Genomic DNA, 26,627 nt, shown 5'->3' with positions numbered 1-26,627 from the left:
GGTACCAAATGCCTGTGTTGATGCTTAGAAGCATCATTTAAATGTAATCAATGCTCAATTTGGACAATTCAAACCCTTTCAGAGCAATTTATTAAAGTGTAACACGTTCGCCTTCGGAAAAAGCAAAAGCTGGGAAGAGCAGATTTGCTGGGCTTGTTCTTTTTTTTTTTCTATCAGGATGAATGCCAACATTTATTTTTGGAGGGTAATATATTTCTTTGCCAGTTTTAAAATCGTTTCATCATGATTTAAGGCTTATGGTCAGTGTTAGAGAGTGACATTTCTCCTTAATTTTAATTGGAAAGATTAGTGAAATAGCTCAAAAATTCGTCAATAATCTTCAATTAAATTTATCAAAGAGTGATCCAGACCTTTCCTTTTAAGGGGTGCAAATAGCAAGAGAAGATGACCCAATTCTAAGACGCCATTAATCTTTGCATCTTGTAAGACATTTTAGATAATCTTTAGGTAAATCTACGATGGGATTCACAGAAAACGCAGAAAGGAATAATGGAATTATAGTATTATAAGAGCAGAATATCCATCTCACATTTGCATTAGAACAAAAAGTGAAAGGATTAGTTGGCCATTTTGCACAATTACATTTTGTTATAAAGGTTCTCCCAAAATAAGGGTAAGACCAGCACCTGGTGATTTCTATAAAAATTAAAATGTTGTCTTTTATTTAATCCATTGTTGTAAATGGTTAAAAACATACATGTCATAGAATGTCAAGGGGCAAACAACCCCCGCATGCCTGACGCATTTTGGACTTTATATCCTTACTCATAGGCATGGACATAAAGTCCGAAACGCGTCAGGCGTGCAGGGGATGTTTGCCCCTTGACATTCTATGACATGTATGTTTTTAACGTTTTTCAAACATTGGATTAAATAAAAGACAACATTTTCATTTTTATGGAAATCACCTGGTGCTGGTTTTTACCTTTTTTGCCTGCATTTACAAGTCGACTCCGGCCACACTGAACCTGGCACCCGTGGTCCTGTGATACTCTGGTGTGCACTGTGAAAACCTTTTTCCCCTTCTGCCATGTTGATTTTTCTCCCAAAATAAGCAGATCAAAAAATTTCCCTGAAGAATGATCAGTCACTTTCAGGGAAACCTGAGAACCTGGGAAAGGTTTGTATTCTTTTACAGTGACACCACAGGTTAAATAAAGTATTACACAATGTCCTTAGAAGGCAATGGTCTGTTAAGGTAATGAATGGATATGCCGAGTCCTCCAGTGGGAGACACTCTGTAAAGTCACACTACAGTCTAACAAGGTCCCAAATAAGAAGCTCTTCTGGAGTAACGTAAAAAATGTATTGTTCTTAAAGGTCCCTGCGCATGGCATTTCCCATACTCAGATACGCAACAGTGGCAAATGTTTCTTATGGCTCTATTTTATTGACCTAAAGCTACCTTGGGAAATGAATCCTGAAAACAATGTTTCTTTGTAAAGCTAGGGTCACATGACCGATTTTCCTCTCATCCGAGAAAATTGGTCCAATTAGACACATCATACTCTGATCAGATTTTTATCACAGTTTGATCACAGTGTGATCAGATTTTCTCACATGTGAAAAAAAATCTCCATCTTCTCCGTTCTGTCAGTGTGGGAAAATGGGACTGCGCTGGGATATTATCTGAGTGCAGTCCAATTTTTTTGATGGACCCATTGACTTGTGATCCGATTTACAGATGCAAATCGTACACACTGCAATTTCTTCCTCGTTCCGAGGAAATAATTGGACAAAAGATAACATTGGTCAGAGAGCGATCCAATGTTGTGACGGATCTCGTGTTGACTGAAAATACTCTTGTCTGCCTAATATAGCATAGGATAGGATGGGACATGGCACATTTTTTTCCCCAAGCAAAACAAAAAAACTATATATCTTTGTATACAATTGGAGGCACACAGGGGTAGAATATGAGCAAAACAGATTTGTAGATCAGGACTCATTTTGCAATTAAAACCACTAATTTTGCAAGTAATCAAAAGGCAATAAAAACTGGACGTTTTATTTTTTCATAGAGCGTTGACTTTCAGGAACTTCCAGTGGTTCTAAGGATCCCTAGTAGTGATGAGCGAGTAATACTCAATGCTCGGGTGGTCTCCGAGTATTTGTGAGTGCTCAGAGATTTAGTTTTTGTTGACGCAGCTGCATGATTTATAGCTGCTAGACAGCCTGAGTACATGTGGGGGTTGCCTGGTTGTTAGGGAATCCACACATGTATTCAGGCTGTCTAGCAGCCATAAATAATGCAGATACGTGGACAAAAACTAAATCTCTGAGCACGCCAAAATGCCCAGAGACCACCCTAGCGACCACCCTAGCATGCTCGAGAAAATCCGAGCAACGAGTATACTCGCTCATCACTAATCCCTAGTTAAACACTAAAGGCCTAACTAAAACATTAGACTAAAGTTGGATGAATACGATAAATAATGTCAGAGGGGAGAAGAATTGGACCTATTGAATTTCAACAGTCAATCCTTTTGTTGACCATGGAGATGGGCATCTGCCAGAGGATTCGAGGCCGAACCAAGAATTCATCTATCTGTGGGAGTTTGTAGTGATCGTTGTTTGCAGAACAATGGTTTGGCCAATAACTAACTAAAGTGTGTGGGGCCTTAAGCCCCACATACATCGTTGGTATACTGCCTTCCTCAGGATCATAAGTGAGAGGAATCATTCATGCCACCTGGCTATACTCCGCTTGAGACCTTACATTTTTAGCATTTATTTTCCTTTCCTTGATGTAAATGGATTTGTTTCTTTGAGATGTATTTCACAGTAAATGGATGTCTTTCTTTGAAATGACCTTACATTAATCTCGGAGATTCAGAACAAAGTAACAAAGCATGGTCAAGAAAACATATATGATGTCCATTTATGAAAGAAAGACAGCAGTGATAATGGCTCCGACATAACAGTAACTGAAGAATCTACGATTTATCAAAGCAAGTAGAGCTAAAGTGCTTGGCTTGACCTTGACATATAGCACATTCTTTTGTAATGGAAATGGAAGATGTCTTTAGATAAGCTCTTCATATTGCTTTACCTGAATGCCCCATAGCAGTAGTGTGAAGGACGGCAGTGCTATGATGGCTAATACATGCTACATTCACCCCTCTTACAATATCATCCTTTGTCATAATCAAATAACAGAATTGGTCTTTGCTCTTGCCAATTTTGTAGGCATAGCCAAGCGGAGGAATATTTCATACGCAATGCTTTATGATGTTATGTGTCAAAGTGAAAAATGGGGAACAATTTTCATGGTTGAATCCTGACAAATGAAAATGCCTTGGAATGGTCAAGAGGTTCCTGAAAAATCTATTGCGTCTCTTTCATTATATGAATCGAAGAGGCATACTTTCCATTTGCCAAGCAATCGGTTTTATTCATAAACACTGAAACTTGTCTTGCAGGTAATGTCTTTCTTTGAAACAAATCAGATTTTCAGAAATCGCACTAAAAAATGGCCACAAATTGCCCATCTTACTCTGGAGGACCCAACACATCCATACATCACATGGCAGCCTATTGATTACAGTGAGACTTATGTAATACTTCACTTCTCCTGTGGTGGCACTGTAGAGAAGTTTAACTCTTTGTTTCCGGTTCCCTCACAGCTAATGTTTGGGGGCACCTATTACTAGGATTACCATGTGATAAACTTACTGTCTAAAAAAGATTTTCTAAACTAAATGCACCGTAATTTTGACAACATTTACTTAAAAACTGGCCTACGTGTTTCACCATATTTATTATGGGTTTAAGACTGGTTTTGCTCTTTACTTGATAAGCTGCATGTCTTAAAGTGGTTGTCCACTATTTTTAGTTTGATGACCTACTTTTAGTGATATGTTGACCCCCACCGATCTGCGACTATCAACTGGTGGCAGCAGGATGCAAACAATATAGAACATCACAACTGAATACACTGTGTAGTCATCGCTGCCGGGTACTGAAGCTCAGCTCCAATTAAAGAGATAGGAACTGATCTGCAGTACCTAGCCACAACCACTACACAATGTATGGAGCTGTGACATTCTGAACTATACACTGTGTACATCCGGCCACCCCCATAGGTAATAACACCTAAACGGTGATGGTGCTTGGTGTCGGACTCCCCATGCCTATGTATTGACTACCTATGAAAAGGATTTTGGAAGAAAACAGCTCTGTTTTTCAAAAAGTTTACAGCCCCTTTAACCCATAGCCTGTAACCTGTCCCAGTCCTAGATTTGACTCGCAGCTTCCTATGACCAAGTCTATCCATGCAACTCAACGTCTTCAGATTGTAGAATATGCTAGGGTATAAAATTAAAAAATAACATTCTTTAATGTATGTAACACTAATCAGGCGAAGCCAACATTTTTAGTACAAAGATATATTATAAGTGACATGGTGGATTTAGATGATAAATAAGCAGATTAGTTTTGGTCTTTTTCATCTACATCAAACACTACAATATAAAAATAGAAGGATTTACGGAGGATAATAAAAGGCTATTTCTTTCCATAGTATTTTATGTTGTTGTAAATGCCATTAATGTGTGATATTACATTCAGTGTATGGGGATATAGTTCTGTTATCTAGAAAACTAAGTCCTCTAAAATTTTATGTGTCTGAGACTCAGGAAAATACCATGAACTTTGATATGCAATGCTGTAACATTTTATCAATGGATTTTTACATCTAGCAGAGCGTTGATTTACTGTAATGTTCTGGGCATAGAATGTAAATAATATACAGCAGACACATGTGGATGACATGATTTTTTTTGTTTATTAGTGATGAGCGAGTGTACTCATTGCTCGGGTTTTCCTGAGCACGCTCGGGTGGTCTCCGAGTATTTATGACTTCGTTTTCATGGCGGCAGCTGAATGAATGAATGATTTACAGCTATTAGCCAGCCTAAGTACATGTGTGGATCCCTTAGCAACCAGGCAACCCCCACATGTACTTATGCTGGCTAACAGATGTAAATCATTCAGCTGCAGCAAGAAAAACTAAATCTCTGAGCACTAAAACTACTTGGAGGACACCCGAGCGTTCGCGAGATATCTCGAGTAAGGAGTACACTCGCTCATCACTACTCATTAACAAACTCATCTTAGCTAATATTGCTGCTATTCACAGTTACAAACCTTTACAGACTTTATCTCAGCTAATGCTGGCGCTGTTCCCATCTACAACTTTGATATTAACAACGTCCATAGTGGCAAACTAAGGCTAGTTTCACATTTGCGTTTTTAACGCAAACGCATGTGGTGAAAAAACGCATGTAAACGCGTGCAAACGCTGCGTTTTTTTAGACGCATGTGTTTTTGCATGCAGAAAAAAAAAACGCGGCGCTTTGCCGCGTTTACATGCGTTTTTTCCTGCTTTTGCATTTTTGAAACGCATGCTGAGAAGTGTGTGACAGCTGCCAATCATCAAAATCAACAAGAAAACCCACTATAAATAGAAATAGCTAGGGTTAGGGTTAGGGTTAGGATCCCTAGGGTTAGGGTTAGGGGTAGGGGTAGGGGTAGGATCCCTAGGGTTAGGGGTAGGGTTAGGGTTAGGGGTAGGGTTAGGGTTAAGATGCCTAGGGTTAGGGGTAGGGTTAGGGGTAGGGGTAGGGTTAGGGTTAGGGTTAGGATCCCTTTATCACCTTGATGGTGGGGGGTGGCTTATAAGTGTGTATTCTCGTTTTTTTCTATAAAAACGCATGCTTTTTTAACGCAAACAAAAGCATGTGCTTAAAAACGCATGTGTTCACATAGACAGCAATACGTTTTTTTGCCGCAAAAAAAGCCTCTAGAAATTACTACATGTTGCATTTCTGCAACCAAACGCAAGCATGGAAAAAACGCATGCATTGTCAAACGCGGCAAAATGCATGCAAAAAAAATGCATGCGTTTTTAATGTTAAACATAGGGAAAAAAATGCATGCGTTTTTTTGCGGAAAAACGCAGCGGCAAAAAACGCAAATGTGAAACCAGCCTAATATTTCCTACTCTGGTATCACTGCATCTACTAATCTGCTGTGTTTAGTTACCTAATAATTAACTAGTCTCAGTTATTGTTGTGTTGCCGCATATTCAACTCAGCCGTGTCAAGTTCCTGATAACTAGTTTATCTCACCTGTGCCGATGCTGCTATATCCTCTATTTTGCAGTTCCAGTGCAGTCAGCACGTTTGTCTATGCATTACCTAGTGCTTCCTGCTTTGCTTGTCATCTGCAATCCTGTAAATTAGTTGAACTGGTCCTTGTTTTTTGTGCTGTCCATCAGGTCCAACTCTGGTGTATCATTGACTTCAGTCCGTGCTGCTCACCCCGACCTATGTCGCAGACAATCCACCTTATCAGGTGAGTCCATAACAATTACTGTCTGTTAATTAGAATTAAATTGTACTGTGTGCTCATAATTTTATAGTTAAAGGTATTGTTAAAGAGATCCTCTGGAATCTAGCACAAAGCTACACAGCAGCCATGCAGCCGATACTGTAAAAATATCAGTTGTGGGCAAGTACATGAATTTTACCGCTACACTATATAATTATCAATCTGTTGTATTGAAATTTATCAGAATAACTTTTGTCATTTTTATATATAGCTTTCCTTCTTACTTTTATCATGCTTCCCCCTTCCATATACCCATCCTTCCTTCCTGCGTTTATTCCATACGACTTCTCTTATTCACTTACCATTCTTCCTTTCCTACACTCCTACTTTCTGAACTTGCTTCTTATCTTCCTTTCTTCCCTCCTTCACCCCCTTGTTCTGTTATTCAGTTTGTTCTCTATTTCATTTTTCTTTAGTTTGTTCTTTCATTTTCTCTTCCTTTTTTCTTATTTCTCTCTTTTCCTTCTTTCTTTCTTTTCATTTTTACTTTGTCTTAATTTCTTTTCCTCTTTATTTCTCACTTTTCCTTCTTTTTTTTCCCTTTCTTTCTTTTCCTACTCGCCCTTTTTCAATTTGCTTTATCTTTTTACTGAACTTCTTTCTATTTTTTCTTCCTTCCTTCTTTCACTCTATTCTTACTGCTCCACATCCTTTACTTTAGTTTTTTCCCTCCTTCCTTCCTTCTTTCCTTCCTTCCTTCCTTTCCTTTGCGTTTCTCCCTCTCTCCTCCTTTCCCTTACCTCCCTTCCTTCCTATCTCTTTATTTCCCTTCGTTCCTTCCCTACCCGCCCTTCCTTCCCTTTTCTTCCTTTCCCTTCATTCCCTCCCCTCCCTTTTTTTGTTTTGTTTCCTTTCCTTCCCTTCCTCCCTCCCTTCCTCCTTCCCTCCCTTCCTTCCTTCCTCCCTCCCTCCTTCCTTCCCTCCCTTCCTTCTTTCCTGGGCAGCACGGTGGCGCAGTGGATAGCACAGCAGCCTTGGAGTCCTGGGTTCAAACCCCACCAAGGACAACATCTGCAAGGAGTTTGTATGTTCTCTCCGTGTTTGCGTGGGTTTCCTCCGGGTACTCTGGTTTCCTCCCACATTCCAAAGACATACTGATAAGGAATTTAGATTGTGAGCCCCATCGGGGACAGCGATGATAATGTGTGCAAACTGTAAAGCGCTATATAAAAATAAAGATTATTACTATTATTTCCTTCCTCCCTCCCTCCCTTCCCCTTCCTTCTATTTCCTTTCCTCTGTGACCTATCACAGGGTTATATTAATAACTGCAGAGTTTCAATTTTAATTTTGCGGACAAATAAACAGGAGCACCCCGTCTTTGTGAAAGGCAGCGACTCATACACGTATGTGAATGTAATAATAGTGGGTTTAAAAACAATAGGTAATGAGATCGTATCAATGGAGATAGCAGCACGAGAATATTTTGCTGCAGGCAGTGACTTGTCTTCTCCTGTGATGATGCTAGTAAGGATGGGATTGAATATGACAGTGAAAGTGTTGTGACTTCAGCACAGATTGACAGCACTACAAGTAATTAGGTGATAGGAATAATGGCAGCAGAAGTAGACGTGTGCCATGATCTTGTAGGAGGCAGTGACCTGTCCACTCATAAGATTTTGTCATTGAGATCCTCATATGACAGGTACATTGTCAAGATCAGGAAACAGATCAAGAACCAGTTACCCATTGTAATCAGATCAAAAGAGTGATGGCCACAAAATACAACCGTGTGTCGCTGCATACATCCAGCTTGGTTCACAGATTGTTTTTATATAATACATATTCCTAAACTTATCAAAGGGGAACATATAAAACAGCAATGATCAGAGCACAGTGGTTGATTCCACTGAGTGGTGACTTTGCCTACAATCCAGCGGGAGACATACTGTGGTTACAATATGTTTAATGACAAAAATACATAAAAAGCAAAATATTAGAATTCTCTGATGAAACAAACCTGCTTTGGAGCAGTTGGGATGTTTCTCATCACCGGAATCTTCACAATCATTATCTCCATCACATACCCAGTGCGCTGGAATACAGCGGTCACTAGAACATCGAAACTGCCTGTCCGAGCACGAGACCGAGCACCCCAGCTCATCACTTCCATCCCCGCAGTCATCATCTGAACACAAGCATAAAATATTGGTCATTCATTAGTTCAAAATGTATTCAGATAAAAAATGATTAGGGGCAATGATAAACTGACTACATGGATAGATAATAAGAAAAATAGATAGATAATTAGGAAGCAGAATAGATAATAGATAAATAGATAGATAAATAGATAGATAGATAGATAGATAGATAGATAATAGATAGATAGAACAGATAATAGATAATAGATTAATAGATAATAGATAGATAGATAATAGATAGATAGATAATAAATAGAAAGATAATAGATGATAGATAGATAATAGATGATAGATTGATAGGTAGGGAGATAGAAGAAATGTGAGTGGACTTGCCTGTGTCACAGAGCCATTTGTGACTGACACATCGTCCATTTCCACAAACAAATTGTGTCACCGGATCACAAGTCTGAAGTTCTGTGTGAAAAGATGAGATATTCATCAATAAATTTAAAAAAGAGAAAAAATAGTGATAATAACTTGTCTCATAAAATAACTATGAAACATACAGTGCATCCATCATCTATCTATAGATAGATATATAGATAAATAAAGAAATGCATATATCCATTTTTGGATTCATATATTTTTTTCTATCGATCGATCTATTATCTATCTACTATTCTACTATCTATCTATTATCTATCTATCTATTATGTATTATCTATCTATATATTATCTATTATCTATCTATCTATCATCTATCTATCTATATATTATCTACTATTCTATCTATCTATCTATCTACTATTCTATCTATCTATCTATCAACATCAACCATCCCAGGTCCTACAGGGATATTCCTGGAAATCTATCTCAGGATGTCAGCGATATGATCGTAGTGTAGCGGTAGCTGCATCCTCATGACAAAGACATAGTGGAGCACAGAACCATGAAATTCACCAATCAGATTGTGCGCCTCGGTGCAGCAGGCTCAATAATGATATTGGGCTGCGTCTCTTTTGGCACAGACAGCAGTTTCTCATTGTGGAGCTGTATGTATAATTATTTTTTATTATTTTTATTTCTCCAGTGCAATGGCATTGGCAGAGGGTGGAGGGGCATCGTGCTCTATGGTGGGAAACATAATGTTTGTAGGAGGAGAGCTGTGGGGTCAAATAATGTGGCAAGTCGGGCAAGCTGTATGGGCATTATACTGTGTGAGGGCACTGTGGGGACATTGTACTGTGTGAGGGCACTGTGGGGACATTGTACTGTGTGAGGGCACTGTGGAGACATTGTACTGTGTGAGGGCACTGTGGGGACATTGTACTGTGAAATAAGGGCACTGTGGCATCATAATGTTTGGGGCGACTGTAGGGCATTATACTGGGGTATAATACATGGTGAGTAGTGTTGAGCATTCCGATACTGCAAGTATCGGGTATCGGCCGATACTTGCTGTATCGGAATTTCCGATACCGAGATCCGATACTTTTGTGGTATCGGGTATCGCAACAACATTAATGTAATAATGTGTAAAAAAGAGAATTAAAATAAAAAATATCGCTATACTCACCTCTCCGACGCAGCCGGGACCTCAGCGAGGGAACCGGCAGCGTTGTTTGTTTAAATTTCGCGCTTTTACTTGGTTACGTGAAGTCCCGGCTTGTGATTGGTCAGGGCGGCCATGTTGCCGGGACGCGGACCAATCACAGCAAGCCGTGACGAAATTACGTCACGGCTTGCTGTGATTGGTCCGCGTCCCGGCAACATGGCCGCCATTAACCAATCACAAGCCGTGACGTCACGGGAGGCTGGACATGCGCGTATTTTGAAAAGCGCGCGTGTCCAGCCTCCAGTGACGTCCCGGCAACATGGCCGCCATTAACCAATCACAAGCCGGGACGTCACGGGAGGCTGGACATGCGCGTATTTTGAAAAGCGCGCGTGTCCAGCCTCCAGTGACGTCCCGGCAACATGGCCGCCATTAACCAATCACAAGCCGGGACGTCACGGGAGGCTGGACATGCGCGTATTTTGAAAAGCGCGCGTGTCCAGCCTCCAGTGACGTCCCGGCAACATGGCCGCCATTAACCAATCACAAGCCGGGACGTCACGGGAGGCTGGACATGCGCGTATTTTGAAAAGCGCGCGTGTCCAGCCTCCAGTGACGTCCCGGCAACATGGCCGCCATTAACCAATCACAAGCCGGGACGTCACTGGAGGCTGGACACGCGCGCTTTTCAAAATACGCGCATGTCCAGCCTCCCGTGACGTCACGGCTTGTGATTGGTTAATGGCGGCCATGTTGCCGGGACGCGGACCAATCACAGCAAGCCGTGACGTAATTTCGTCACGGCTTGCTGTGATTGGTCCGCGTCCCGGCAACATGGCCGCCCTGACCAATCACAAGCCGGGACTTCACGTAACCAAGTAAAAGCGCGAATTTTAAACAAACAACGCTGCCGGTTCCCTCGCTGAGGTCCCGGCTGCGTCGGAGAGGTGAGTATAGCGATATTTTTTATTTTAATTCTTTATTTTACACATTAATATGGTTCCCAGGGCCTGAAGGAGAGTTTCCTCTCCTTCAGACCCTGGGAACCATCAGGAATACCGTCCGATACTTGAGTCCCATTGACTTGTATTGGTATCGGGTATCGGTATCGGATTGGATCCGATACTTTGCCGGTATCGGCCGATACTTTCCGATACCGATACTTTCAAGTATCGGACGGTATCGCTCAACACTAATGGTGAGATCTTTTTAATGTGTGAGGGTCATTGTGGGGCATCATAATTTGTGTGAGTGGCACAGTGGGGGTGTCAAACTGGGAGGAGTGCACTGTAGGGGTGTACAGGTGGGCAAATACAGAATGGGGCATGAAGGGATATTGTGGGAGTACAAATAGGACTGGGTTTGGATAGGGGTTATGACTTACTAGTAGTTTTAAAAAAACGAAGAATGAAAGGTTTTGCAAAGATATTGTATTCTAGAATATTTCAGCCTACACATTTATCTGTCATGTAAACCTGAAGGAGCAGCATAGTTTTGACCAACCAAAAAACAATCTGATTGGGCGGACTCTAAGGGTTTGTTTACAAGAGCAGATAATCATGTAAACAATGAACAAAGCAATCACAACTGTCAACTAGTACCAATACGAGAGACGCGTTTATACAGGATGAGAATCGTGAACTAAGAGGTGGAATCGCGATTATTACATAGTAACATCAAACATCGTAGCCGACAGATCGGGTCTAACGTGTGGATATCTGAAATATTTTGAATGCATGGATTTATAAAATGTTGTTAAAAAAGTTTAATTGATAACGGACTAAGAAATCGTAATCAAATTATCAATAAAATGTTCAATAATTAATTTTACAGTTTTATAGGAAAACCAGTATTTGCCACAATAACGATGAACAATAGGACACACATATGTTCTCATTCCGGTGCTTCAATTGCTACTAAACAACTGCCTCGTAACATGATCGACCAACCACTGAAAGCCATACTTATTCAGAACTTGCTTTCCCCTCGTCCCTAATTATTAAAAGAGCAAAAAAAAATCTCTATTTTACATTATAACATTTTGGAGAGGTGAACTTTTTGGCTTGCACAAACAATTTAATTCATGATGAACGAGCGCTTCTTGGACACATTGCTAAACCCATTCACTTTATACGATTATCGTGAATGATGGGTCATTAACATTAGAAAGTGAAAAATTATCGATCAGTGTGATCGCACATAAAAGGGATTGTAAGGTCTAAAATGAATAGTCAGCAGTCTCTCTGTGTGACTGCAGACTTATGAATCCTCCTCAGTCCATGCTTTGTGTGCTGCAAGGATTTGCCGGTTTCTGAGCCGGGAATGGCGGTGATGTTTGCTATATGCATATTCCGGGGCAGGGCCCGTCCAATGGGCGCAGCATCACTCCATACACTTTTATTGAGCGATGCTTCACCCACATGCATAATGCAAACATCACCGCTGTTCCCAGAAACCAGCAAGTTCTCGCAGTGCACAGTGCGTTAATTAGGGGGATTCATAAGTCTGCAGTCACACAGAGTGTCTGCAGACTTATCATTTTAGACCTGACAACTAGTGTTGAGCATTCTGATACTGCAAATATCGGGTATCGGCCGATATTCGCTGTATCGGAATTCCGATACCGAGTTCTGATATTTTTGTGATATCGGAAATCGGAAGTTCCTATAACTTCCCAGGCGTGTGCGGTGCATATGGTTCCCAGGGTCTGGAGGAGAGGAGACTCTCCTTCAGGCCCTGGGATCCATATTCATGTAAAAAATAAAGAATAAAAATAAAAAATATGGATATACTCACCCCTCCGATGGACCCTGGACCTCAGCGGTGCAACCGGCAGCCTCCGTTCCTAAGAATGCAGTGAGTGTAGAACCTGCGATGACGTCGCAGTCTTGTGATTGGTCGCGTGACCACTCATGTGACCGTTCACATGACCGTGACGTCATCGAAGGTCCTTCACTCTCTGCATTCTTAGGAACGGAGGCAGACGCTTGCAGCGGTGATAGCCAGGGCTCGTCCGAGGGTGAGTATATCCATATTTTTTATTTTTATTCTTTATTTTTTACATGAATATGGATCCCAGGGCCTGAAGGAGAGTTTCCTCTCTTTCAGACCCTGGGAACCATCCAGGATCACTTCCGATATTTGTGTCCCGTTGACTTGTATTGGTATCGGGTATCGGTATCGGCGATATCCGATATTTTTTGGATATCGGCCGATCCAATCTGATACCGATACTTTCAAATATCGGAAGGTATCGCTCAACACTACTGATAACTCCTTCACCTCTAGTGACTTAAATTTTTATGTGTCTATCCAAGACATCAATTCTCTGGAATCTGTGTGTAGCAATAGTGGAATTCATGTCTTCATTAATTGCCGTGACCTGTCAAATAGTATTTTTGCGTAAGTCTATAAAGTGGGCACGACGTACGCCATTAATTTAATATTACTTGGAGTGCTGGACTCATGCTATGGTTCCCGCACAATTATCTATATTTTTATATAACTCATGTGTTCTTTGCAGGATTTTGATTTTCTTCCTAAAACATTTGTTGATCTGAATTTCTTAAACTTTACTTGCAAAACGTTGACGAACAGAAGTAAAAATCTCATCCTAGCGTGGGTGTTACAATGTGGGAATTGTCTGAAAGGTGACTAACTCTCTTTACAGTATGTGATGACATGACGGATGCTTTCTTCTATTCCTTTTACTTCATCTTCAGATCTACGTCTGTTTTCTAAAGCGGGTGAGAAACTCCAGATGGTATTGTATTGGTTGTGAATAAAGTCTATGGATTCAGCCGGATGATCAGTCATCATTTTCATCACTTCATAGTTACGTCTATTGAGAGGAGAGATACGGCAGAGTTTTGCTGAATGTTGACACATCTTTCCCGGATGGGAGAACGTCTATATCAAGTTTTCTTTGTATTACAGCTCATCGCCCATTTCAAAAGAATTGATTCCCATTCAGTTGGGTTCAAATGTATGGTGTTTGGCCATCAAACTAAATATATAATACCTGTATGAAGCTGGTACAAGAGCTGCACCCATTACAACCATCAGATGCCAGCTGTGTTGCAAAGCCAGCACCTTCCGATAACAGCAGTGACCGGAACCAGCTCCGATCACTGCTATTAATCATTTTTATGCTGCAATAAATCGCTGATAGCAGCATTTAAATGGCACAACTGCCAGTATGCTCATATACCAACTCCAGTATTCCTCAATTCTGACCACCGGCAATCACATCTGTTTTTTTTTTAACACCATGTGGGAAAGAAAAATGTTTGGGTCCTTCAAAGGTTAAAGGGTATGTATATTTTTACAACCACATTTTTAATTACTTATGGGCTTTACTACAACTAAGCTTAGGAGTTGTGCATAGGCAGAAAGCTATGCATCAATGATGAGGGTGGGGTAATACAAAGCTTAGGAGTAAGGATGACTATATGTTACAAAACAACTAGTCCTCTAGTGATAATATCCTGCTGATAAAACAATTATTTTATCAAAACTACAGCAAGCAGCCCAGGATGTGACACATCGCTTTAATCAGAGTCTCATCCCCTGATTAGATGGCAAAAGTATGGTGACAAATTCCATTTAAAGAACTAATCGTGCAAAACAAATCTGCTGCAGAACAGTTTGCACTGGCTAAATGTCCACTCCTGCAGAGTAAGGGAAAGGAAAATTGAGAATCGAAGATTTGTTTATCTAGATAAATATGTGATATAAGCTCTGCCATATCAGAGAATTATCTGGAAAATTTAGACATTAGGCAACATGTAATATGTCAGCGCACGGCACAATGGCGATCTCTGTGCACGCTGTGACCTGTTATACTTAGCACGTTTCCTTACAGCCTCATTTGTCCCAAAGGAAATGTCTCTCTCCGGCACTTTGCTCTAGTTCCCGGCAGGGAACGCTGACACACTGGAGGCGAAAGCAATGGAAACTTCTCGGGATCAAACCTAGCAATTATTACTGATGCTCCCAGCGAGAGTACGGACTTATGTTTGACCCGGATAGGTCCCTACACATGTTGGTGGCATCTAGGGAAAGTCTGATAGGGATAAAGCAAATTTATCAATGACAAGAGTCTTATCCTAAACGAGATAAGATAATGCGGTAGTATTATCTGCAGTCCTATGCAAAATCACATAGATGAATGCTAAGTGATAAACTAAAGACAAATTTACACAAGCAGATATTTGTATCAGTTATTGGCTTGAAGGGTCGTAAATGGTTCTTCAGAAGATAGGCGATATGTGATAATTAGAGATGAGCGAACATTTTATCCAAGCATGCTCGTGTGCTAACCGAGTGTCTTCGGCTTGCTGGAATACTATGTTTGAGTCACCGTGGCTGCATGTCTCGTGGCTGTTAGACAGCCACAACACTTGAAGGAATTGCATGTGTTGCGTCTGTTGAGCAGCCACGAGAGATGAAGCTGCGGAGACTCAAACAAAGTATTCGAGACACTCTATTATCACACAAGTGTGCTGGGAGAATATCTTATTCGAGCTTGCTCACTCGCTCCTCACTAGTGATAATTAGAGATGGGCGAACCCAAACAGTAAAGTTCGGTGTTCATACTGAACATCCACTGTTTGGGCACAGACATCGAATACGAACTTCACCAGGGTCCGTGTTACTGTTTGGGTTCGGCCGCCCGAACACCGGGTGTTTGTCGCACTGCCATGTGCATGACAGCGCAGCAAACACTGCTTCTGAAATCATCCCTGCCAGTCAGAGAGCCGTGGTTCCTACGCTGTCAAAAGACAGCGTGAGTCGGCAGCTGTGATTGCAGCTGTCTTTGACAGTGTGGGAACCGCAGTTCTCTGACCGGTGGGGATGATTTCACTGCCAATCAGAAGAGGTGTTTGCCATGCTGTTATGCAAGTGAATGGGGTCTGGGTTCAGGTTCTGGTCCGAGTACTATTCTGGCACCCAAACCCTAACTTTTTGTAACTGTTCGGCCAAAACCCGCCGGACCCGAACATCCAGGTGTCCGCCCACCTGTAGTGATAATGAATAGATCAGTGGAGGTTTTGAGCAATCAGATCCTTAAAATCTCAGTCCCTAATGTAGAACTAATGCTAGGTTTACACGAGATGATTGTGACCAATAAAATGACCATTGATTGGCTACTTTTAGCATGCCTTCTCCTTTTTTTGTTTGTTTGTTTCTGCACAGGAGGTAAGTTGACACTAAAGCAACCCGGCAATGATACCCATTGAAAATGCATTCATTGTTGGAAGAGTTGAGTGTACATGCACATAAGGGCTTTGGGGGAATTCAGACATCTGATATCTAAAATGAATTAGCTGCTAAAGAAAAGACCTCCACCATGACAATTGCATGTGCAATAATTGCATTAAAATCACTGGTTGATTTTCCAAAAAGCAGTGGTCAGCATGTGAAAGAAAACAAAACCACAAAGTATCCCTAGCCTAATAGTAACAATAACAATAATAATTAAAATAATAATAATGCAGTAGCAATTTTTTATTAGAATAAATCATATTGGTAGTAGTATTGCTGTTTTTTTTATTAGTGTTATTAGGTATTGTTTTTATGCTTTTGTTTATTTTGTTTCATTATTTCCGTATGCGTGACCGGTGATATCTTTACAGCTGTGATACACTTTTCACTTCTTACCTCTTGACCTTGTGCTATTAGTTGTCTCCAGTAGGACTTTATTATTTTATGGTTGATGTCACCGCATGTAAGGAAACCCTCCTGCACATCAAACCAACCCTTGTGTTTTCTCCTTTCATCCGTAGCGGTAATTCCCCCTGTCCTGGTTGACATTCCCTGACATTATCCAGACATTTTAAATCTTTAATCTAAAACACCCCAAAGGTATTTTATATCCCGTGAACAGCTTCATGTTTCTTAATAATTTAAATAATACTTTGCAGGAGAGGTTGCACGGAGGGGAATAGCGGAGCGCATGTCCTGCTACAATATGTGCCAGTCATATTTTACGCGTGGCGAAAGTCGTCTTCTCATCATAGTGCAATATTTACACCACAAATAGGATGTTCTTTCAGATTTTTTTTAAGCATATTAATATATATCCAGAATTTAAAGCTGCAAAACTAATCTTTTCAATTGCATCCTGAAACTGAATTTAAGAGAATTTAAGATATATGTTGAAGTCAAAGGCACCATGACAGTCTCCATTCATTGCAATATAATATATGGCTACTGGTGTAAAATCATCACAGTGGCTCAACTCCAACCGAATAACTGCCTGTGTACCGTTAAGGCTTTACTTTAGGGTTTGCCATAAACTTTATTTTGGTGGGTTATCCTTACAGGGTTTTTTATGTAACTTGAAAACTTTTAAAAACTTTCAAAAGTGATAACAAAAAATCATAGTCCGCACCTCTGGATTGAACAGGTCTTCTGTTTACATGGCTGCAAATGTAACCTCCTAAAAACCCCTCCTGACCACTGCAGCCAGTCACTCTACTCATTGGTCTTGAGCCATGTAAAGGCCAGGCCAGTAATTAACTGCAGAGGTCACATAAAGCATACAGGTGTCCACTGTAACACTCATGTCAGTAGGAGACCGGGGGAAGGTCCAGAAATGTCGAACTGGAATATCAGGGAGTAAATGAGTGAGAATATAGCACTGGTCAAAAGTTTGGACACATCTGCTCACACAATGGTTTCATTGTAGTTTTTGGAATGTGCACGTTATGGATTCAGAATGAAGGCAGCAACATGCTGAAAGAAAACATATGGAAATAAGGTGATAGGAAATTCATGTGAAAGAAACTAAATATGGGTTACACCTTACATTTTTCGACTCCCCCCTTCCCTTTTATTCTGATCACAGCTTTTCACCCACCTGGCATTCTCTCGGGCAGCTTCATCAGGTCGTTACATGGAATGGCTTTCAATGAACAGCTATGCCTTGTCAACAGTTCATTTGTGCAATCACCTGCCTTCAGAAAGTGTTAGCAATCATCAAGTGTGTTGGCAGAGACCATGTCAGTACATAACACCATAGAGTGCCGAGCCCTATTTTACAACCATTCTAAGTGAGAAAATGGTATGAGCCACACAAATAAGTAAGAAGAAACAGCAGTCCAACTTTACTTTTAGATAAAAATGTCAATTAATATGGAAAATTGCTAAAACCTTGACGGTATCCTTAAGTGCAGTCATAAAAACCATCAATCACTATGATGAAACGCGATGGCTTGCACTGTTGCAGACTTTTTATTTTAGATGGGAAAACTCTTTTAAAAGTGATCTCGTGAAATGTCATATATAGATCATAGTGTATTTCTAGGATTTATTGAATTCACACGTCTATTCATCTCCAAGAAGAACAGACTCACTAATAAATCTTCAAACTTCAAGTGTCAGAGATTTCCATGGCTGGAATCTGCACATGGTACTTATAGGATTAGTCACTTAGGTGCTTTGTTTGGAATATGGTTAGGACCAAGCTCATGAACCCGACTTGTAATGGTTGTTTTTAATTCTTGATTTATTGTTCTTATAGTTGTTTTAGCTTTTTTTCTGTATGTTGTTCAAGGAAATATTGCTCATATACTATAGCAGATGGAGGATTATTTCATTTGATCGGCATATTTACCATCCACATGTAAAGTGCTGTTGTCCAAAACTGTTATGATCTGGTGGCCTAAGAGCAGCATGAGACGTACTCTGGAGAAGGTGGTACCTGTACTGACCGCAGACCCTGAACTTAACACCGCAACTAGAAGTAGCCGTGGAATGTACCTAGCGCTCCCTAGACATTTCGACACAGCCGGAGTACTAATTACCCCTAGAGATAGAAAAGGGAAAACTATCTTGCCTCAGAGAAAATCCCCAAAGGATAGACAGCCCCCCACAAATATTGACTGTGAGAGGAGAGGGAAAAAACATACACAGACTGAAATGAGAATTTAGCAAAGGAGGCCACTTCTAGCTAAATAGAAAGGATAGGACAGAGTACTATGCGGTCAGTATTAAAACACTAGAAAATATCCACCACAGAAAATACAAAATCTCACCAGCTAACTAAAGATATGGAGGGTATATCTGCATCTCCAGAGATACCAGCTTGGCTAAACAAATCCTTATACAGACCAAGCTGGACAAGACAAAAACATGGAAAAGAACTAAACAATAAGGCCACAGCATGTGGACAGCAAAAATCAAGGCCAGAACTTATCTTTGTTGAAATGAACTGCAAAGCAGAAGAGACCAGGCAGGGATGTGAATCCTCCAGGAACAATGGACAACTGGCACTGACTAAAGGGTGAAGCAAGACTAAATAGCCCAGTCAAAATTGCAAAAAGTGAACACACCTGATAAATGCTGCGATTCAGAGACAGCAGCGCTACCACTTACAACCACCGGAGGGAGCCCAAGAGCAGGATTCACAACACAAAACCCATAAGAATGTACTTCTTCATGAGACTGAAGGAGTTGTAGAAGTGTTCTGCTTGCTGCCTTGTGTGGCTAAGTGTGTTGGCAAGTAAAGAGAGCACTGTGTTTAACCCCTTCATGACCCCAGTTTTTTCGGTTTTGCTCTTTTGATTTTCGTTCCCCTTCTTCCCAGAGCCATAACTTTATTTTTCCATCAATATGGCCATGTGAGGGCTTACTTTTTGTGGGATGAGTTGTACTTTTGAGTGACACCATTGGTTTTACAATGTCATTTACTAGAAAACGGGAAAAAAATTCCAAGTGAAGTGAAATTGCAAAAAAAAAGTGCAATCCCACACTTGTTTTTTGTTTGACTGTTTTGCTAGGTTCACTAAATGATAAAACTGACCTGCCATCAGGGCCGGACTGGCCATTTGGCAATTCTGGCAAATGCCAGAAGGGCCTGTCTGGTTGTGGGCTGCCTTGTCTGCTACATTGTTAACAGAATCAGTGTTCTCAAGACACCCGTACTGTTAACAGTTGTGACAGAGCATAAAGTCACTGACTCCGTCACTTACCCCAGCAGGCCACAGGTATCATTAGAAATATTGATCTTGTAGTAAATCTTCCTTTCCTCGATCCAAGGTAATATTAGTAATATATCCCCATGTGGTGCTTGAAGACTGTGACAACATGGGCCTGTGTGATTTCAAATGCCAGGGCTGAATTTCAGTCCCAGTCCGTACCTGCCTGCCATTATGATTCTCCAGGTAATTATGAGTTCATAGACACCAAACATGTCTAGGTTATTTTTTTTCAAACTGCTAAGAAAAAAAAAGTGCAATTTCCCGTTACCTGTAGCGTGTCAATTTTTCTTGATCTGGGGTCGATTGAGGGCTTATTTTTTGCGTGTTGATCTGACATTGTTAATGATACCATTTTGGTGCAGATACGTTCTTTTGATTGCCCGTTATTGCATTTTAATGCAGTTTTGTGGCGACCAAAAGAATGTAATTCTGGCGTTTAGCGATCAGGTTAATCCTTTTTTTTATTGATAGATCTGGTGATTCTGAACACGGCGATACCAAATATGTGTAGGTTTGATTTTTTTTATTGTTTTATTTTGAATGGGGTGAAAGGGAAGTGATTTAAACTTTTATATTTTTTTATTTTTTTCATATTTTTTAAAACATTTTTTTTACTTTTGCCATGCTTCAATAGCCTCCATGGAAGGCTAGAAGCTGGCACAACTCAAACGTCTCTGCTACATACATAGATCGCTCCTATGTAGCTGAATTACTGTATTTCTATGAGCGCTGACGACAGGGTGGCGCTCACAGCAATCTGGCAACAACCATAGAGGTCTTCAGGAGATCTCTGGTTGTTATGCCAATGCTCCGATGACCGACGATCATGTGACAGGGGTCGGCGATGCGCTCATTTCCGGCCCGATGGCTGGAAGCTCTTGTTAAATGCCGCTGTCGGAGTTTGACAGGGGCATTTAACTAGTTAATAGGGGCAGGTGGATTGTGATTCCACCCGCCGCTATTGCGGGTACATGTCAGCTGTACAAAACAGCTGACATGTCCCAGCTTTGATGCAGGCTCACCGCCGGAGCCTGCATCAAAGGAAGACACGCGACCTCCACTGCACTAGTACGGTGGAGGTTGGGAAGGGGTTAAGAATGTACCTGGTGTCCTCGTCTTGAAGTCTAATGGACCTGATGAGGAGTGGAATGGGACCACTCTGAAGATGAAGGTGCCAATAGCAACACTATCAGCATACACACACCTACCCAGAACTCTTGCCTTTTCTGTAAGAATGTTCCGGGGTGTTGGACACATGACACTGGCCCATGGCTATCTTATGCTCTGTTGTGGTTTTGCTACCTTCAGGAAAATTTTACAATGTGCACATTCCAACACTCTCAATGGTAGATATTGGGGGGTGGAGTAAAAAGTTTGGGCGTGTTGAATTGCATCATGTCCTATCTTTGTATTCCACAACAACATATGTATGAAGATTCAGATATGATCACGTCAAAGTCGACATGTTCAATGAGTAAGAATGACAGATTTACTGCATGTTACTAATTAACGACTAAACAACAGATATGAAAAGAAGCATAGTAAAAACGTAAAACAACTTAAAAATATATTAAAACAAACCACACATTCACAGAAAGAATTTCAGAACAACAAACATAAAATTCCATATTATTAAAATGTATGTAGCTAAATAACAAATAACAAAGGATACAGTCAAGACTTTTTTCCACTAAGAGTCGGGAGTTGCTTAACCTTTAGCAGTTACCAACTCTATGATTAAATGTTTACTGCTACTAATTAACACTTGTTTATTGCTTAATTGTACGCCTGATTGTTAACAATTTTCTTGTATGCAAATCAAAATACATATGGCTTCCCATCATTAAATATTGCAGCTATGCGCTAATTGGGGTTAATGTAGAGCACCGCAGAAAAATATAAAATGTGGCACAATAAAATACCTTAATGAAGCTGTTAGCGAAAAAATAATAATAATAAAAAAAAGTACCGGATCTAAGAATAGGTTGATGCAATATGTTTAATAGAAAATGTTTTTATACTTCAAAGTTGCACAATACAATACAAATGATGCATATCTGGTGTTGGCATAAACAATGGTGACCCTAAGGGCTCGTGTATCATACTTGGACTAATGTTATTTTGTGGGGTCGCTCATATATCCGATGTTTTCCTCGACCAAGGTGGTCCAAGCATGCTGGAGTTTAATCTCATATTCGGATTGCACTCGGCCATGAAAGTCAATAAGTCTGTGGAAATCATTGTACTACAGTCAGCTTACATCCAAGTGTGGTCCGACTTTCACGGACTGATAGAATGGAGATGATGGAAAAAAAATGTTCTCCATTGTCTCATCCGAAAGAATCGGAGCACATTATGCTGACACTCTGATCAAGCTCAGGCCAGAGTGTGATTAGCGTCATTGACCTGATTTTCTCAGATGAGAGAATACATACTTCTATGGCGCTAGCCTTCGAGTACAAGAAAGGAGTTTATGCAACTTGTCCACATCAGTGTCATCGATCAGAAGCCCTTAATAAAATAAAGGGTAGATCCAGCGCCAATGTTAGTGGTTAAAAAATATTCTTTGTTAGAAAATTCGATCCAGGAGGAAAGGAGCCACCTTGAAAAATGGAGAACGCAATCTAGTCAATGTGTTTCAGGTTATAACCTTTTTGCCATTTGAAATGCGCTCAATAGCCATTTTTCATGTGATCATTGTGTGGCTTTTTTTTTAACTAAGAACTTTTCAGACATCATCATCACTGCTCACAATCTAAATTCCCTATCTATATATCTTTGTAGAGTGGGAGGAACCCCAAGCAAACGCAAGAAAGAACATACAAGATTCTTGTAGATGTTGACCTTGGCAGGACTCGAACCTAAGACCCCAGTACTTCCCTGAAAATTATGAAAACTCCTATTTGTTAAAGTATTCTTAATTTACAGCATTTTTTCCACTCCTCCGTAAAACTTTTGCACAGTACTTTATCCTTACATTTTAGTTACTGAACATAGATTTTAATTTACCTTCATGACTTGGTGTGAAGTCAGATGCCACCAGACAGAAATTGAGGGCCAAATCATTAATTTAGTTGAAAATAATAATAATTATTATTTTATAAACACGCTAAAAATATTTACCAAGTCATAACAGTAGCTTTACAGTCCTAATATATAGAGTATAGCTTTATATGAGTAACTTTCACAAACGTGGCAATCATCGACAAGACACCTTGGCGAGTCGCCCATCATTTTTTATAATTACAGCTTCCACAAGGTCAGCAAGTTTAGGGAAATCTACCTGCATAATTAAGCATCTGTTTCATGGTTTATTGAGGGCAAATTGGGTGTGTAGAGTGATTGTCTTTTTTTGTCATGTTTTGTTTTGCTGCAGTTAAAAATCTGCTGATGAAACAGAAGCGCGTTATTTATTATTTGAGAATTGATGAGACTAAACTTTTTGGAAAATTACAAATCACGTACAGAAATCCCTCATTAGCAACTTGCTTATAAGTGATAACACTCCAGCAGTCAGCTTTTTCCTTTTTTCGACATTCAAATCAAAGTTAGTAAAAATGTGTTGAAAATAATTTTCTCTGAGTTGAAATTTCACAAAAACTTTTCTACTCAGCAAAAATTGACAAAATTGTGAATTTCACTTGAGTTGAAAGTTTTCTTTTTTATCTTGTAACTTTTTTTTATATTTAAAGAGTATTTTCTTACAAAAAAAATATAATGAAAACCACAAAAAGAGGAAAAAATCCTCCAATATTCAAGAAAAAACAAAAACAGGCAGAGATGCTTACCTGTCTTAATGGGCCTCAATACAATTGCACTACCAGGGTGCAGCAGACCCAAGTAAAATGGCAACTGCACAGGTGCAATACCTAATGAAGCAGCCAGCCTTCAATCAGGGATTGGCCGTGTGGTACACCAATGCAAAAAAATATACTCTGTATGTGGCAATGTTCACACAAGGAATGCAGAGCATCTGGTTCTCAGCCTATTAATGACGCATTATGGCAGGCTGCCCAGTGCTAACTATGATGCATCCTGTGTGAACAGAGGCCACAGTGTACAGAACCATTTGGGCTCAACTTTCCCCCCGAAAAAAATACAACGTGCAAAAAAAAAAAAAAATCAATATATGTAAGGTATTGGTTGATATTCTGGCCATAATATGTAAGCTGGCAACCCGCGTCATGGGTCCTTACATTTGCCAGTCCTACTTTAACATGAAAACCACAAAAAGAGGAAAAAATCCTCCAATATTCAAGAAAAAAAACAAAAACAGGTAGAGATGCTTACCCGTCTAAAAGGGTCTCAATACAATACAATTCTGATTGAAGGCTGGCTGTTTCATTTGGTATTGAACCTGTGCAGTTGCCATTTTATTTGGATCCACTGCACCCTGGTAGTGCAAATATATTGCATCTTTGATGCAAAAAAAAGCGCGCTGTCCGCAAGGCACAAGTAGAATCTGGTGTACTATCTTCAGCTGCGCGTGCTCATGAGGTGATCCTGCCCTGCCAACCTGGATGATCCAGGGCAAGCTCTTCCCATTCATTGGTGTTGACTTTCAGGTTTTTGAGAGACACCATAAGGCAGTCTTTATAGCGCTTCTTCTGCCCCCCAACTGCTCGCTTTCCTTGGCACAGTTCTCTGTACAGCAGTTGTTTTGGTAGTCGGCTGTCAGGCATTCTGACCACATGTCCAGCCCACCTGACTTGGACTTTCAGCAGCAGGAGAGTGTAAACGCTGCAGAACCCAGTTTGTTCCAGAATTGTTGTGTCCAGGACATTGTCTTGCCACCTGATGTGGAGGAGTCTGCGGAGGCAACTCATGTGGAAATGATTAAGCTGTTTAGCATGCCGGCTGTAACCTGTCCAGGTCTTGCTAGCATAGAGAAGTGTGGTGAGGACCACCGCGCAATAGACCTTCAGCTTGCTGGTAAGGCTGAGTCCCCTTCATTCCCAGACGTTCTTACGCAGTCTCCCGAAGGCAGCACTGGCTTTGGCAATTGTGTTATTAACTTCAGTGTCTATGGTTACTTCCTGGGAAAGTGTGCTGCCTAAGTAGGTGAAGTTATCGAATGCTTTGAATATTTGCTCGTTCACCATGATATGTGGCTCCTTGTATAGTTTTCCTGAAACAGGTTGATACATGACTAGTGTTGAGCGATACCTTTTGATATGCAAAGGTATCGGTATCGGATTGGATCAGCCGATACCCAAAAAATATTGGATATCGCCGATACCGATACCCGATACCAATGCATATCAATGGGACACAAAATATTGGAATGGTTCCCAGGGTCTGAAGGAGAGGAAACTCTCCTTCAGGCCCTGGGATCCATATTCATGTATAAAATAAAGAATAAAAATAAAAAATATTGATATACTCACCCCTCGGACGGCCCCTGGCTCTCCAAGCATCTGCCTCCGTTCCTAAGAATGCAGAGGTAAGTGTTGTGAACTCTGTTAGCAGGCTCCCTCTTGTGGTCACAACTGGTACTGTGTGAGTGTTGTCTTTGGGCTCCCTCTGGTGGTTTTGTTTGTTCTCCTGCGGGTTTGTGGCTGGATCAGCTGCCTCGTTATCCACCAGTGAGGTTTTCTATTTAGCTCAGCTGCAACTTCACTTGTTGCCTGCTGTCAATGTGTTCAGACCTATTCTGATTTCATCTGACTACGTTTGGTCTCAGTCTTTCCAAGACAAGCTAAGTTTTGCTTTTCAGTTTCTTACTCATCAGTTATCAATATGTGTTCTGTGTATGATGAGTTTAATCCAGCTCGCTAACATGTGATTTTCTGTTTGCTGGTAGCTCTGGGGTTCAGACTTGCTCCCCTCACACCGTTAGTTGGTGTGAGGGACTTGCGCATTGTCTGAGTGGATTTTTAGAGGGTTTTTTACTGACCGCATAGATCCCTTTCTATTTTCTGCTATCTAGTATTAGCGGGCCTCCTTTGCTAAATCTGATTCATCTCTGTGTTTGTACTTTCCCCTTAACTCACCGTTATTATCTATGGGGGGCTTTCTATATCTTTGGGGTCATTTCCCTGAGGCAAGGAAGGTCTTGCTTTCTCTCTAGGAGTAGTCAGTTTCTCAGGCCGTGACGAGACGTCTAGGATTTTAGGAACGTTCCACGGCTACCTATAGTTGTGTGTGGTTAGGATCAGGTATGCGGTCAGTCCAGTTACCACCTCCCAGAGCTCGTCTATTGTTTAGTACTTAGCTGGTCTGGTTTTCGGATCCTCTGCCACTGGGATCATAACAGGTAAGGACCTTCGATGACATTGTGGCTTGTGATTGGTCGCGTGACCGCTCATGTGACCGCTCACGTGACCAATCACAAGCCGCAACGTCATCGCAGGTCCTACACTCACTGCATTCTTAGGAACGGAGGCTGCCGATTACATCGCTAAGGTCCAGGGTCTGTCGGAGGGGTGAGTATATCCATATTTTTTATTTTCATTCTTTATTTTTTACATGAATATGGATCCCAGGGCCTGAAGGAGAGTCTCCTCTCCTCCAGACCCTGGGAACCACACACTGGGAACTTCCGATTCCAATTTCCGATATCACAAAAATATCGGAACTCGGTATTGGAAT

General features: G+C 40.8%; 1 protein-coding gene across 5 annotated transcripts in view; it reads right to left on the bottom strand.

The window, feature by feature from the left end:
- LRP1B (LDL receptor related protein 1B) overlaps positions 1 to 26,627 on the bottom strand; it is a 1,636,337-nt gene that overhangs the window by 659,669 nt on the left and 950,041 nt on the right. For all 5 annotated transcript variants that reach the window (XM_077273024.1, XM_077273022.1, XM_077273019.1 and 2 more), the window contains exons 19-20: positions 8,889 to 8,969; positions 8,375 to 8,542 (exon numbers count right to left, since the gene is read on the bottom strand). In XM_077273024.1, coding sequence (XP_077129139.1) covers positions 8,375 to 8,542; positions 8,889 to 8,969 — 249 coding nt within the window. The remainder of the gene's footprint in view (positions 1 to 8,374; positions 8,543 to 8,888; positions 8,970 to 26,627) is intronic.

Source organism: Ranitomeya variabilis, chromosome 7 (assembly GCF_051348905.1).
Source record: "Ranitomeya variabilis isolate aRanVar5 chromosome 7, aRanVar5.hap1, whole genome shotgun sequence".
Classification (NCBI taxonomy): domain Eukaryota; kingdom Metazoa; phylum Chordata; class Amphibia; order Anura; family Dendrobatidae; genus Ranitomeya; species Ranitomeya variabilis.
This window is presented reverse-complemented; position numbering and strand designations above follow the sequence as displayed.